The following is a 16609-nucleotide window of genomic DNA, read 5'->3' as shown; positions in this document are numbered from 1 at the left end:
GACAATTGTTGTGTTTACTCAAAATTGTTAACAAAGCTTGTTGTTATTTGGCTTAATGTTCGAGATGTTGAATTAACATCCATTATACTTATAATATGTTAGATCGAATTCGGACCAGATGGTAACCACTCGAATACTATGATATTAATGTGAAAATCTAGATACAAGCTTCAAGAAAAGTGAAGAAAAAAAAGCACACATTTCAACTTAAACTCTAGCCATACACTCTATTATCAGCTCAAAACACTAGACTGGATGGAATTGGAATGGTTCACATCAGGACGGTAAACACAAGTCCAAAGATAATCCCGACCACACCACCAGCTCCTATAACACTTGTAGAACCAATCGACATTGTTGCTACCTCGCTTTGTTGTGCTTTTGCTGAAGCTCCTAGGACTTTTGCAGCCACAGGGAGAGGCGAGCAGCCGGATTCGACGCAAGGGTCTAAAGTAGCATCTTGTTTTGTTGGTTGTGTGTGAAAGAAGTTAAATGCAGAAGGTGAAAACGCCACTGGTGTCTCGTAAGCCAGACCGTGAGGAGCTCGGTCTTGCGCTAAGGCGATGTTTGTGATGATTAGAGAAGAGAAGAAGAAGATTAGGCAAGTTTTTGAATTCATTTCTCTCCTCTCACTCGGCTTCAATGGGTTTCTTGAAAGTGTTAAAGGCTATAGGTTGTTGAGCAGGTGGGGGCTAGTGTTAGTGTGTTTGTTAAGACTTTGAGGAAGGTTTGGTATTTATAAGGTGATTGTGAAATGAAGTGGTTGTTGCTTGGGATTAGTTTTGGGTGGTGAAAAATGATTTGAGACATTTTACTAAAGGGAACAATATGATTTCTCATGATTTCTCTACCTTTTCTCAACATATTTTTTTGCTTTTTCATCTGTTTCTAATGGTCCAGCAATTTTTTGTAATTTTCTTTTTCTAATTAAACCCGAAAATCTTCAGATTTTAGTAAACCAATCTTGGTTTTTGACCCAAAAAACCACAAGATTTGGTGTTATGAAGGTTAAAGTCTGAGATGCTTTTACCTATATATTACTAACTATAAAATATGAGTAGCTATGGTCCCTATAAAATACTTAATTACAACCATTAGTTGTTAGCGTCCTCGACTTTTTTAATTAAGGCATAATTAGGAAGTAGGAACCATCATTAAACTTTTGCATCCTAAAATTAGATTCGAGTTCTTCTTCCCTTGAAGAATCAGCAACATTTTGTTTTTGTTTCTTTTTTTTAATATTTGTAAACAAATTTATGAGAGTGAGTGTAATAATAACACACCTGCCTTAGAACACAACATCGATCTCTTATTTATAATGGCACAAGAGGGGTCAAGCATGCATCTCTTAGCTTCACGCCTTCTATTTATGTTGTGAGTTTTGTGCACGAGATTGAATCTTGTATCTTACGTTCATTTCTTCTTTACTGATTGTTTTTTTTTTTTGGGTTAAAATTTATCTTAATTTCTTACGAAAATTAAGGTCTCGGCCATGCGTTTTACGAAATAATCACCTAAAAAGGTATTAGGATTTGTTCTCATGTGCTTCCTTTGATTGTGAGCTTATTCATTTATTCTGTTTTAAATATGCAATTGCATTGTTTACAAATGATAGTATGATCTCCGTATAATTTAATTTTAGAGTATATGCACTTTTCTATGTATGATTTAATTTAGCCACTTTTCATTTCATTTTTTTGTTATTTTTTGCGGTTTAAATGATGTTTTCTACTTTCAATGTAGTAATATTATTTTTTCTATAATTAACCTTCAGTATATGATTAATTTTTTTATTGTTACTTGCAGTGATTATCAAATAAAAAATTAGGACTATATTAGATGTTATAAATTTTCTTTCTATGCTTGAAATTAGTGAAAATACCACTTAATATAATACAAAATGATATTTGAATTTAGTAAAATGTGTATTTTATTGGTATAATCTTTCACCATTTTCAGTTTTTTTATCATGCCATCTAATTTGTATTATGATATGCCATTGATTGATACTGTCTCATATCTGGTCAAAGAGATGAAATGGAGGGTAAACTATTTTCTACAGTTTCATGTGTGTGGAGAGGTTCAAGGAGAGATTAGATTGGTTGGTTGAGTTTTTAATTCGGTTCACATGTAAATATTGTCCCGTGACTCTCTTAGCTTTCATTGTTCCACCGCTTTGTTCACAGGATTTTCCCCTCTTCTCGTTAAAGACATTTAAGTTTTTTCAACTATGTGTCGCTGATCGAATTATGGAGCTAGATAGCCTAATTTGGTCTTAATGTTAAGTGAAACAAGGTTACAGGATGAGATAGACATTAATTACAAAGATAAATGACCCATAGAAACCAAGAAATTAGTTTTTTAGTTAATTGTAATTAGATTTCTAGTATTAACAATCATGTATTCTGCAGGATTGTGGTCTAATGGTAAGTGGTACGAAGGATTGTGTGGGATGTTACACCATTTCATCCGAGTTCGATCTATTTTAAAATAAAAATATATTAATGTAAAAATTTGGGTTTGGGTTTAAGATCCAAACAATTTATATGATAGTCGGTAACATATGATTCGGTTACCCCCTAACATTAGTCGAAAAATATTTTAAACTTGTGATATAGATAGTATGGTAATCTGTTGGATCTCATGGATCTCATTATTATTGATCCAAGTCCATTTAGAAATCATGGTATTAGTTGAACCTAGGTAATTAGTTCACTTTATAGCACTTTGGTGAGTTTCTACTAGAGCTAACCGGATTAGTCGATAAAGTTTATAAAAAAAAAAATAATTTCTAGAAAAATTCTGCCAATATGATAAAACTTAATCTTGCAAAATGAGATGAACTTAGTTCATTGAATTATTTTCGTAGTTGATGTTATCGTGGAAAAGAAGATTGTTAGGAGAATTTAGTGTATGAAGTAAATTTAGAGGAGACAAATATTGCAATGTAAGAAAACGATTGAGATACAGAAAAACGTTTTGTAAAAGCGGATTAAGGAAAAAAGATAAATGGAGGCGAGATGATCTCTTTCCTTAATTCAAAATATCACCTGCAGTGTGGCGGTTAGATGAGATAATGAATCCCGGGATACAACCACTGATATTCGTATGATCGCAGCACCCGATTATAGAATGTGACGAACTTAAAGTTCTACGATATACTCTCGGACACTTACTCTTGAAAGAAGAAAAAAGAGACGCGAGAGATTGAAGAAAAGTGTGAACGATTTTACTCTGTGAATTTTTTTGAGTAGAGCGATGAGAAATGAGAGAGTAGAGCGATGAGAAATCAGCGTGATAATGACATGATTAATTTTGTGTTAATTTCGTGATTTGGGCGTTAATCTTGGCGTAATTTTTGGGATAGATATTTGACTGCAGTTTAATGTTGTGATTCTGTAAGAATTTGAACCGAAAACTTTAACAATTTGGGCCAGAAATGTTGACCAAAACGTGGCCCAAAAAGAACATCTTTTGTGGGCCAAAGCCCCACATTCACCAAGACCCAAGACCTGAGACCCAAGCCCAAACCCAACTCGGCTCGGCGGCGCGCGAGGGTTCCTTGGTTCTCCTTCAACACTTTGAAAAATGTCATGTGTGTGTCTATATTTATATGACTCTTATTTTTCTGAATCCTTGGATGTGGGAATTTGAGTTATTCCTCATATTTTTAACTAGCCTTAAAAGGCTTATTTTTATTCACACTTCACCAAATGTAAAAGCCTTTGGGCTTTGTAAATATTTGGTCCAACAATCTCCCACATGAATAGAAATAACTTTAGACATACGATCGGACTGACTCAAAAACTTGATTAGATTAGACTAGACGGACTTTCGAGAGTATATACGAAAATTCCATTGTATTTGAGATAGTAGTATGTTTCAACCTTGAACTACTCAATGTTAATATCTGTCAGGCTTACTCAGCCATGAGGTGAACATGATGTCTTGAACCACCCGAATTTTGATGTAAACCGAGACAACAAATACAACTCAGATTCATTTTCTCGTAGAACTAAGTTCTCTATTGTGTTCATTTTGGCTTTGAACATGCCTGGTGAATCATGAGTGAAGTTGGAGAATATAGCCTGTTGTTTTTTCATTCTCCTAGAAACAGCCCCATTTCACACTCACTAGGTGATTTTGTCAATAGTCTTTGTTTTAAGAAGTGTTGTACTTCAGTGATATATCAAAGTTATGGTCTTATCATTAAAGCTATGCTTATCCTTTGTAGATATACAATGAGAATTGTATGTAAGCACTGTTAATCATCTTGGGACCTAGGTTAAGACTATACGTCTTTCAGTGCGTCATATATTATTTGATTTAGTTTTCCCTTTTGAACCATACATCTTGGAATCTACAGTCATGTAGGTGGGTGATAACACCGTATTTTGACCACTTTTATGGATCATAATTGTATCTTATGCAGGTGTTTTGACTCTGTTTTCAATGTTTTTAAAGTGTTTTCAATGTTTTAGAGTTTCAAAAGACTTTACAGGAAACTTGGGCAAAAGATATGCAATTTGGAACAAATGACCAATTTAGGATAAATGCATACCGTCAGAAGTATGACAAGCGATGAAGACTTTCTCACCGTCTGATCACCCCCAATATTTGAGACAACTTAGAGGATCCAACCAGCTTTCTAATGCACTTGGTTTGGAGACAATCCAACGGTTAGATCTTTAGATACTCCCGATGCAAGAATGACAGAAAATGCAGTTCCGGAAGAGAGCAAGTGCCGGGACCGCGGTCAACACCCATTTTCCCGCGGGTAGAGCCACCGCGACCGCGGACTTTGGTCGCTCACTTTCCCGACGACTTAACTAAAGCCCAGATCAATTCTTTTCGTTATTTTTGAAGCCCTAAGTGTCCAGAACCACCCCAGAAGCTACAAATACCTCCTTTAGGTCATTCCTAAAGGTGTGGAGAAGACATAAGATAAAAATAGAGAGAAAATTCGTGTGGGTGCTTCACAAACCCTAGAGAGGCCTGAAGGAGGAGCCGCCGTCGAGGAGAGCATCATCGTGCCTCCATCTGCGATTCCGTTCTTTGTTCTTCTTCCCTGTTTTCTTTAGTTTCCTGCACCTTCAATTTTGTTAATGATGCTTTGTTACAATATGTTTGAGTAGTTACCCAGTTGGGTTTAAAGGGATTGTTCAAAGGGAATTTCATGTGTCTTTGCTTATGAATCGATAGATTAAGGATTATTAATCTTCTAGATGTTCTTCGTTTGCCTTTAATCTTACTGCGTGATTCTTTGCTGGCCACTTAGAAGCTGATCTGATATGATATGTTGCGAAAGCTTTCATTGATTGTCTGAACTAGGGTGAAACGAGCAATTCTTCTATAGGAGTGGAAACCTACCTGTAGTTGAGTTTTGAATATTGATGTCTTGTTCTGCTATTGCATCTTCTCCCTTCCAGAATCAGAGTGGAAACCTACTGATTAGGGTTGCGAGAGATAGTTGTTTAGTGCTGCGAAAGTAGGCTATTCATACTTCCGTGCCTCGAGTTCTAGAACATACGTAGTTGATTACCTTTATCACTTGTTTAAAATCGACCTAGCATAGACCATGAACCCCTGCGAAACCCCTTGAGCCCCAACATTTGTCTTTCATTGCTTACAACCTTCAATTTAGTTTTCTTTTCATTTGCTTGTTCTTTGCTTTCAATCACCTAGTTTAATCGCCATTTAGTTGCCTTCATTTGCTTTTGTTTAATCGATTTTTACTTGCTTTAATTTGCTTTCACTTTCAATTGCTTTTACTTGTTTAGCTTTCTAGTTTAGATTTAGTGACAACAAAAACCCAAAACCAAAACCAAAACATTTTTAGTTCTAATCTGATTTAAGTGTTGCAGTGAATTCGTACTGAAACAACTAAGTCTCTGTGGATCGATACTCTAAGTACTACAGCGCACATCTATGCACTTGCAGACATTTAGGGGTTATAAATTTAAAACCTGAAGCTTAGTAAAACGAAAAACAACAAACCCCGTGTTTACACTCGCATCAGTGGGGTTTCCATCAAAAACCTCTTTAGTCATACCCTTTGATGATTTGAGAACTTGATCACGAGCTAGACCCTTAGTGAATGGATCTGGTAGATTATCAGCTGATTTTATGTAATCTAGTGAGATTATTCCGGTTTTGATCAAGCTTCTAATGGTTTTATGTCGCATTCTTATGTGACGAGATTTACCATTATAGAGATTATTCAGTGCCTGAGCGATAGCTTATTGACTATCACAGTGTACACATATTGTCGGGACTGGTTTCTCCCACATTGGAATATCTTCTAAGAAATTTTGAAGCCATTCAGCTTCCTCTGCAGCTTTATCTAAAGCTATAAATTCAGACTCCATGGTTGATCGGGCCAGTAGAGTTTGTTTGGAAGACTTCCAAGAGACTGCTGCACCACCAAGGGTAAAAACATATCCACTTGTGGATTTCGAGTTTTTGGTGTCAGATATCCAGTTTGCATCACTGTATCCTTCCAAAACTGTTGGTTCTCTTCCATAGTGCAGCCCATAACTTTTAGTGTATCGGATGTAATTTAATACTCTAGTTATGGTTTTTCAGTGTTTGTGTCCTGGATTACTTGTATAGCGACTTAGTACATTTACTGTGTGTGCTAGATCAGGTCTAGTACAATTGGTTAAGTACATAAGGCTACCAATTATCCTTGCATACTCTACTTGTGACACTGCTTCACCTGAGTTTTTGGTCAAGTGAAGTTGAGAGTCAACTGAAGTTTTTGTAGTTCCATTTGAATAGGTTTTAAACGTTCAAGTATCTTTTCAGCATAATGGGCTTGAGACAAGGTAATCCCATCAGAAGTTCTTGTGATTTTTACCCAAGAATGACATCTGGTAGACCCATGTCTTTCATGTCAAACTGTGCACTAAGCATGTTCTTAGTTTGTTGGATTATGTCATTATTGCTGCCAATAATTAACATGTCATCTGCATATAAACATAGTAGGATATATCTATTAGGGGTCGTTTTTATGTATATGCATTTATCACATTCGTTTATGCTGAAACCATCTGACATCATCGCATTGTCAAACTTTTCATGCCATTGTTTTGGTGCTTGTTTAAGTCCATACAATGACTTCACAAGTCTATAGACTTTGTGTTCTTGTCCCGGGACTACAAATCCTTCGGGTTGTTTCATATAGATTTTCTCATCTAATTCACCGTTTAAAAAGGCTGTTTTGACGTCCATCTGGTGGATTTCCAAATTTCTTAAGGCTGCAATTCCAATCAGCATTCTGATGGAAGTTATTCTTTACTGGAGAATAAGTGTCAAAGAAATCCAGACCTTCTTTTTGTCGGAATCCTTGCACTACAAGTCTAGCCTTATATTTATCAACTGAGCCATCGGTCTTCAATTCTGTTTTGAAAATCCATTTGCACCCTAGAGCTTTAAACCTTTCAGGTAACTCAGTGATTTCATATGTATGATTTTGTCTAATGGAATTCATCTCACTATTGATTGCTTCCTCCCAAAGAGGTGCATCAGGAGTGAACATAGCTTCAGTGAATGTTCTTGGTTCGTTCTCGGTGAGAAAGACCATCAAGAATTCAGGACCGAAGGATTTTTTTTTACGAACTCTTTTGCTGCGTCTAGGTTCAATTTCTTTGTCTTCTGAAGCTGGAACCCCAGATGTGGTTGCCTCATCTTCCCGAGAACGTTTTAGATTTTGTCTATCCTTGTACGGGAAAATATGTTCAAAAAATGAAACATTTCTTGATTCCCTGATTGTATTCACCTGAATATCCGGTACATCTGATTTGTGAACCAGAAACCGATAAGCACTACTGTTGCGTGCATATCCAATGAAAATACAATCAACAGTTTTTGGTCCTATGGTGACCTTTTTAAGAGGTGGCACAACAACCTTTGCTAAGCACCCCCACACTTTCAGGTATTTGTACGAAGGTACTCTATCTGTCCATAGTTCATATGGCGTTTTACCAGTTACTTTGTGCGGTATTTTGTTGACGATATAATTTGTATTGAGAATTACTTCCCCCACTGATTCTGGGGTAGTCCAGATTCTTGCAACATTGTATTCATCATCTCTTTAAGAGTTTGATTTTTGCGTTCCGCAACTCCATTAGATTCTGGTGAGTAGGGAGCGGTGATCTGATGTATAATGCCTTTTTCTAGACAGAAAACATTGAATGAACCATCATATTCGCCTCCTCTATCACTCCTAACAATTTTAATAGTTTTACCGAGTTGATTTTCAACTTCGGTTTTATATTCTTTGAATTTTTCCAAGACTTCATCTTTACTTCTTACTAAATAGATGTAACAGTATCTTGTACAACCATCAATGAAAGTTACAAAATAATTTTTACCTCCTCTAGATTGTACTAACTTTAAGTCGCACAAATCTGTGTGTGTGAGGCCTAGAGGTTCGGTAGTTCGATCGACATGAGGAGATGGAGTTTTTGTGAGTTTTGCTTGTACACATGTCTCACATTTTTTTTTGCTTATTTTGCATTTGGGGATTAAGTTTGAATTTATTAATCTTTGTATAGATTTATAATTCACATGTTCTAATCGTTCATGCCATAAATCAAAAGACTCAACCAAGTAAGAAGATTCATTTTTATTAATTGAACTGGTAGAATGTTCCTCCTTTTTTAGGACTGTCATTACACACATCTTGATCAGATCCTCTTTAACATAAGCCTTCCCAATAAAAACCCCGTGTTTCCTTAAAATCAGCTGGTTAGATCTAATGCGGACGTCGAATCCGTGCTTGTTGATCATGGTTCCAGAGATAAGGTTTTTCCTCATTTTTGGCACATGCTTCACATTGGTGAGGGTGACTTCTTTTCCTGAAGTCATTTTTAAGACCACATTACCTATGCCTTCAATCTTGGAGTAGGACTCATTTCCCATCAACAAGTGCGCATTGTTCTTGCATTTCTTGTAGGTTGAAAACTGGTCTTTGTCCATGCAGATGTGAGTGGTTGCACCAGTGTCATACCACCACGTTTTTGGGTTTGGCTCAACCATGTTGACTTCTGTGACCATCGCAAACAGATCAGCTTGAGTCAAGTTGGCTTGGCCATTGTCCCTCAGCCTGCTTCGATGGAGGTGTGTCCCTTCTTGTTGCAATAGGTGCACTTCCCAAAAAAATTAGTTTTGGGAGTTTTCTTTTTGAAGGAAGTGGATAATGATGGAGCAAACTTGTTTTGCCTTTCTTTGGGAGGAAATTTCCCGTTGCCTTTGACTTTCCCTTTCCATTTGTTCTTGAACTCTGCTACGTTTGCATTATAGGAGTGAAATGGTTCAGGGTTGACCGGCGCGGCAGCTTTTACCTCATGTTTCAAAGACTCATTTTGCAGTCTGGAAATCAGATTTGACAAGGTCATAGAATTCTGTTTATGATCCAGATAATTTCTGAAGTCTACCCAGCTAGGAGGTAGCTTGTCGACGAAGCAATTCACTATGAAGGTTTCATAGATCTTTATTCCTTCATCAGCGATTTCTTGACAAATCATCTGAAGTTCATGGACTTGTTCCATGATGGGCCTTGAGTCCACCATCATGTACCTCGTAAATTTGGAGGTTGCATACCTTCCAGAGGATACATTGAAAGTCTTATACTTCTTATCTAAAACTTCCCAGAGATCCTTGGATGACTTGATTTGCAATACACGTTGAACAATTGGTCAACCAAGCGGCTCTGAATGTAGTCTTTGCAAAGGAAGTCCCTATAGACCTATGCTTCAACGCTTGCAACAACGCGCGCATCAGTATTCCCAGCGGACAAAGCAGGTTTGTCCTCGGTGAGATATCTATCCAGATGCAAAATGCACAGGAAAAAGTGCATCTTTTGCTGCCACTGTTTGAAGTCGGTACCATCAAACTTATCCGGTGAAATACCTGCAGCGATACCATCAAAACCCGAGTCCAAGTCTGAGTCCGAGCCCGAGTCCGAGCCCAAGCCTGGTTCAGCTCGGCTCGGCGGCGGCGCGCTAGGGATATTTAACACTTTGAATAATGTCATGTGTGTGTCTATATTTATATGACTCTTATTTTCCAAACATGTAAAAAATTTTGGGCTTTATAAATATTTGGTCTAACATTTAGATGAGAATTCTAACCACTTTGTAAATATTTGGTCCAACATTTAGATGAGAATTCTAACCACTTGGTCTCGCGTCCTAAACTTAACGGTAAGAAAACCAAAAAAAAAGACGCAAGTAATGAATGAATATTTAGTAAAGACGATCAGGCATGTCTACATGATCCACAACACGTAATCTAACAACTTATTCAATGATTAACACTTAACAAGGAAGAGATTTTTTTATTTGCCAAAGGAATAACAAAAATTAATAAAAGTAAACCGAGTGATACGAATCCACATATCACTCCCTCACCTTAAACATTTTAATGATGAAGAACAAATGAACAATTCACTTCTCTTTTGTATACGATGTTGATCAAATAACGTATCCGAAGGCCTTTAATTATGAAGAAAAATATACAAGCAAATCAAGATATTAATCAACTAGAATAATGTATATAGAATATCATGTTTAGAAATTACAAAACATCCGACTTTTACAAAATGAAGTTATATACATATTCGCAACGTCTCTTGATCAAATCGTATTGTAAAAGGACGCAAAATTGTCATATATTAGATTTTGTTTTTCTTTTACTTTTTGCCAATGAAACTCTTAACATCATACTCGTCATGCTCCTCCACTCTCTCTTCTCTGATAGGTTCTTGCTCTGGACATCTCGACGGTCTAAGTTTGATGCGTATGAGCGATGGTGCAATCTCTGCGGTCCATCGTGGAGGCGTTTTCAGCCGCCTCGCCTCAATCTTCATCAAGAGGATTGACATGGATAACAGATTGGTTGCGAAAATTCTTTGCTCTAATTGATCACAAACCTTTAAGAAATTTCAAAAGATAGAAAAAAGTTTCTTTGAGTTTTTGTTTTTATAGGGTTTGTACGTACGTAAAAATAGAGGAGAAATATTTAGATGAAACCTCTTTTTTCCTTCAATATTTTCCTCTTTTTAGTAAAACGAGTCAAGAAGTTTTTTAGATGAATTGATTAGTAGAACGAAACAAACAAAAAGTCAAACACGAATGGCTTATAAAACCTCCTTTTTACTATTTTGTTCCCCTAACTTATAGGGTTTGTGACGTTTATTTTAGACTACTTGTAAATAAATATTTAGAATTTGGTATGGACATTTTTTTTGGGCTCAAACATCTACTTTTCATCAATCAATTTCAAATGTTACAATTGATTATCCACCTGAACATGTGGTAATACCCAATTTGGCACAATAGAATACAACTTAGGAGCATAATCCACTAAGGAAAGAGCTTCCTTTGCTACTCTATCAGCCACACCATTTCTATCTCTTGCTTGGAACCGAATTGCTACTTCTTCAAGATGAGACATGAGGCGTTGGATGTCCGTGATGGACATTTAGGTGGTTAACTAGTATCAGATTGCTGTGTGTTTTAATTTCATTTCAGAAAACTATTCATTCTAGACCGGTTTGGTGTGAAGGAAAATGCTATTTGGGCATAGCATGATAAAACCATGTGTAAGCCACATTATCAATTTCTCAACGCACAGTGCAACCTTCTTGAACAATATGAAACGTAGATCCTTGATAGGGCTTGCGATTGACCATAGGCAACACTAAACAATTTCTTTTTCTCATAAAAAGAGCCATATTAGACCTCACATTTGAAGGATTATAGTGACCAAGCATAGTATCATTTTACTGTTTCGGTGAGCTTTTGTCTTGATTTTTCCTAGTCTATCACTCCAATCGTAAAACTATCATATAATTTTTCTTTGAAGAGTCAATATGTATTTACCTGTTAACATTGATTTTTATGGGAATGAAGTGTAGAGAAGCATGCTTCATTTTTTTTTAGCATTCAGTTGTGTCAGTATATATATTTGTTTTAATTCGGTTTGATTGCATAAGTGAAAGTTGTGGAAGACCGAATGAATGAAAAAAAAAAAAAAAATTTTAGGAAGCAATGAATGAAAGCAAATTTATCTGTCAAAAACAGAAATATATATATATATATATATATATATTGTGCTTTTGAGATTTGCCATTGTGCTAGCATTCGCCTAGTGCCTAAGAGCATCTCCAAGAGATACTGTATTTTTAAGGTGTGAGAAACCTTATATTTGAGGTTTGAGAGTGATGCTCTCAAATGATAAACTTTAAAATAATACCTTAAAAATATTATACTTTGCACTTTAGTCCTTACTATTTATAATTAATTAACTAATATCATAAAAACTTTGATAAATAACTATAAAAATACATATTAAAATATTATAGACAATATTAAATAATACAACTTTAATATAACATTATATATAAATAATAATTAAATACACAAACTAAATCATAAATTACAAATAAAATATCAATTTATTCAATAAAACTACTACCATAATGCTCCCATATATGATCAATTAAAGCATTTCGAAGTGATAAATGAGCTTTTTTATTTTTAATCTGCAGATTACGAGCTAAAAATGGTTGAAATCGAGTATGTTCATTTATTGTCATCTCAACTGTTGCATCTGGCGTTGATCTTGCGTCTCTAATCGGAGCGATATTGCTGTCTCTCCAACATCACAATCTCCTGGAATGTTTTCATTTTCAATCAATTTAAGTTGCAATGATGGTGGATCAAATTCTTCTCAACGTCCTATTGGATCAAAGAAAGCAAAACTAAAAAGGAAGATTGCTGAAGGTAATAATTCATCTGTCAACACTTTAGTTTCATCAAATGAAGAAATTCTTGATTTCTTGAAAGAAAGTGCATCAAGAGGGGATAAAGATTATGAGATAGCTCAATTGCGAATACAAAATCAAGCAAAGAAATTAGTCTTAAAAGAAATGTGAGAAGAAAATATAAAATTAGTAACAGAATTAGACTCTATTGCTAATAGTAATACTCGTGAGTTTCTTCGATCCGAGCAAGTAAGAATCATCCAAAAAAACTCAAGAACAACAACAACAACAACAACCCCCACCTTCAGTTGCACCAAATTTGTATGGGCAATTTTTTGGCGATTTTGGAGGTTCAGGATCTAATTTACCTGAATATTAGTTTTGTTGTAGTATTTTTATTTGTGTAATATTTATATGTTCATGTAAGTTTATATTTTGTGTTATTTTAGTTTGTATAAAATTTGCTTTTATGTAATATTGTTGTTATATATTTATTTTTTAATGTTATGTATTATTTTACTATTTGTCATTATTACTTTTATTTTGAATTATCTTTTAAAATTTTATATGTATATATATAATTTATTTATAAAAATAAAAATAAAATATTAATAAGATATTAAATTAGGAGAGTTGAAATGATAAAAACAAAAGTTATTATGAATAATTTTAAAGCATATAACTGAAAAGACTGAAATGCAAATAAAAAAGATGACACGTCAAATTTGAGGTATTGAACATTGATACCTCAAATATAATGTGTCACTGTTCAATACCTCAAAATTTGAGGTTTTAAGGTATCTCTTGGAGGATATAAAAAATTATATTTGAAGTTATAAGGTATCTCTTGAAGATGCTCTAAGAGTGCAAGCAAGCGCACCGAATCCACCTAATTTTTGCAAAATTTTGTTAGATTTTTATAGCTCTTTTAAAAATATATTATAAGTGAATTATGATGTGGTTCAATGCACATATTTTAGTGTCGTTTTGATTAATCAGAATAAGAGACTCTGATTGGTCAACTTATGTTATAATTTGATTGGTTGATTTATTTAATTATTTATATTTTATTCTGATTAGATCTGCAGAGAATAAGGCCCAAACCCATATTTTTTATGGATAATATATTAACCTACTAATTGTTTTACAAAAAAAAGGTTAAATGTGTTGGTTAGTTATCTAGATCTTAATTTTATTTGTAGCAGATTCTTCTTAACTATTTTATACATTATCAAAAAACGTTTTTCTAATCTAAAATAATTAAATCTTTGGAGAAATTGAATGATAAAATTGAATATACGTTTATCAAGTTTTTATAGAAAAAAAAATACGCTTTTATGATACTTAACATATAAGATTTATTACCATGATATCAGATCTATCTTGCAATTATTGCTAAATTATTTTTTTTTTTGAAAAAAGAAAATAGGATCTTATAATCATGAAAATCAATTTCTAGAGCTGTGTCATAATAAAAAAAATAAAAAGATATTCATGCCTACAGAATTATCGTAAAAAAAACCCCCACCAAACCCTAGAAATCTTTTCTTATAAATACTTTGTTTCCGTCTCATATTCATGTGTTAGTTTTTTGTTTTTATTCTAGGGTTTAACTGAGTTTCCTTAATTACTTGCTCATCAATAGTGTTTGTGTGTATATATATGTTTGTATTTGTTATGTTCGTTGTTTTATAGTTCTGATTTTGTCATTCTATATTTTTTTAGGTCACAACAATCATGGTTTTGAGGATTGTGTATGTAATGGGTCGTCTGGTGCAGAACTTTTGAAAAGTTATCGTCTCTGTTGTTCTTTTCACTCTTTTCTTTTTTTAGTTTTAATTTGTTTTATATGTGCTCTTTCTATTCAACTAATACATGTTGGTAAATTCTCTGTTTCTTATTTTAAAAAAAATCTATGTGATTTTTCAGAGATCACTGTGTACGTTTCACAGATCATAAACTATTCCGTATATAATCATGAAGATCACAACCATAAGGTCCATAATCCTCATCATCTTCTCTTTTTTATAAATACATTTTTTCCTCTCAAATTCACTACATGGTAGTTTTTCGTTTTTTGTTCTAGAGTTAATATGAGTAGTCCTCTTTTCGTAGTATTGTAGACAAATATGTGGTCCAACTTTTACATATGCGTTTGGCATTTGGAGGATAAATTTAATTTGGAGTAGGCGATGGATTGGGATGACTGTTGATTGGAGATCATGATTTTTGTTACATATCTATCAACTGCAGAATGGTCAATCATGAGACTCAAATCCATCAAAATATGTTTGGGTTAAAGCTTTAGACTATGATCTCATGGATTTATCCTTTAAAATATGGTTGGTTTAGTACGAAAATCTAATTAAGAAATCCTCTGTAGTTAAGCATCAGTTAAAAAGTTATAGTTATTTGAATAGTTAAGCAATTATATATAATTTTCTTTAATAAGGTGCAGAGGGAGACGAGTCTCAGGGATTAATGATGAGGATGATGTTGCTGTTGGTAGGTAGTAAAGTAGTTAGTATATGTTTTTAAGTTATTTTACATCATTGTATATAAATATCTTTTGTTTAGCTATTTGTTACTTTGGTGTGTAATTTAATGCAAGAGATAGATGATATTATGTTTGATTCTTTTTAACTTATTTTACATCACTGCATATAAATATCTTCCACTTAACTCTGTTATTTCGATATAAAATAAAATGCAGAAAGATGACTACTGCTAAAAAATTAAAATATGTAGCAATCGTATAGAAGTATATAGATGTACGCAAAGGAAGATAAATAAGAGTATGAAGAAGAAGAACAAAATGATAAAAAAAAATACGAGGATAAAGACGTTGAAGATGAGGAAGGAGAGCAAAAGATTAAGAAGATAATGTATGAGAAAATGAAGATGAGAAGGCTGCTATGAAAAAGTAGAAGATTAAAGACGAAGACAAATACGATTAATTACAAAAACTATGGATAACACGAAAAACGAAAGGTAATAAAGATAAGAAGATAAGAGGAGTTGAAAGAAGTATAAGAAGACAATGTAGATATTTGGTAGAACAGATTAATTAAAATCTGAAAAATATTAGGATAAAGACTTTAAAAATGAAGAAAGAAACTGAAAAATAAAACTATAAAATAAGAGAATGTAAAGATGAGGAAGGAGACTAAGAAAAACCAAAAGAATAAGAACACCAATAAGACAAATACAATGAATTAGAAGAAGGTGAAGATGTAGTATAAGAATTTAAATAAGAGAAAAAAAAACGAAAAATAGTAGAAATAGGAAAAAAAATAAGAGAAGAAGTTTAGGAATACGAAGATAGTAAAAGGAAGTCAAAGATGATGAAAAAAGGCATCTTATGAGGAAGAAGAAAATTGAAGGATAAAGAAACGGAAGCAAATGAAGAAGAATTAGAAGAGGATGATGGCATAGATGAAATAAGTAGGAATGATAGAAAAAATGTAAATTAGTAAAAGAAGATGACGAAAAATAGAAAGAACAAGAAGAATTCAAAGAAGAAAAATAAATTAAAGAAGACGAAGTTGAAGTCTAACACAATGAAGGAAAATATGAAAAAAAATGAAAGAAAAAGAAGGTCAGGAAAGAGAAGATAAATTTGATAAAGAAAAACTCGGAAAATATAACTACAAATTCTTTGAAGATGAGGAAAGAAATTAAAAGATAGAGCTGACAAAATATGAAAATGTGAAAAAGAGGAATAATACTAAGAAAACCTAGGTAAAAAAGATAAATATGACAAATTAGGAAGACGATGAATGTTATAAAATAACGAAGAAGGATGAAGATAGGAAAGTCCAGGAAGTGAAGAGAAGA

At 33.8% G+C, this 16609-nt stretch overlaps 1 protein-coding gene across 1 annotated transcript; it reads right to left on the bottom strand.

Moving 5' to 3' along the window:
* Window positions 1-118: 118 nt before the first annotated feature.
* Window positions 119-705, bottom strand: LOC18028044. The gene has a single exon (XM_006409803.2). The coding sequence runs from the start codon at window positions 617-619 to the stop codon at window positions 272-274; it is 348 nt and encodes a 115-aa protein (XP_006409866.1). The 5' UTR covers window positions 620-705; the 3' UTR covers window positions 119-271.
* Between the last annotated feature and the right edge of the window lie 15904 nt (window positions 706-16609).

Source organism: Eutrema salsugineum, unplaced genomic scaffold (assembly GCF_000478725.1).
Source record: "Eutrema salsugineum unplaced genomic scaffold, Eutsalg1_0 scaffold_10, whole genome shotgun sequence".
In the NCBI taxonomy this organism is placed as follows: Eukaryota; Viridiplantae; Streptophyta; class Magnoliopsida; order Brassicales; family Brassicaceae; genus Eutrema; species Eutrema salsugineum.
This window is presented reverse-complemented; position numbering and strand designations above follow the sequence as displayed.

What these genes read in the sequence shown, in the direction of transcription:
- LOC18028044 (XM_006409803.2), bottom strand. Translation starts at nt 619, where the DNA reads ATGAATTCAAAAACTTGCCTAATCTTCTTCTTCTCTTCTCTAATCATC.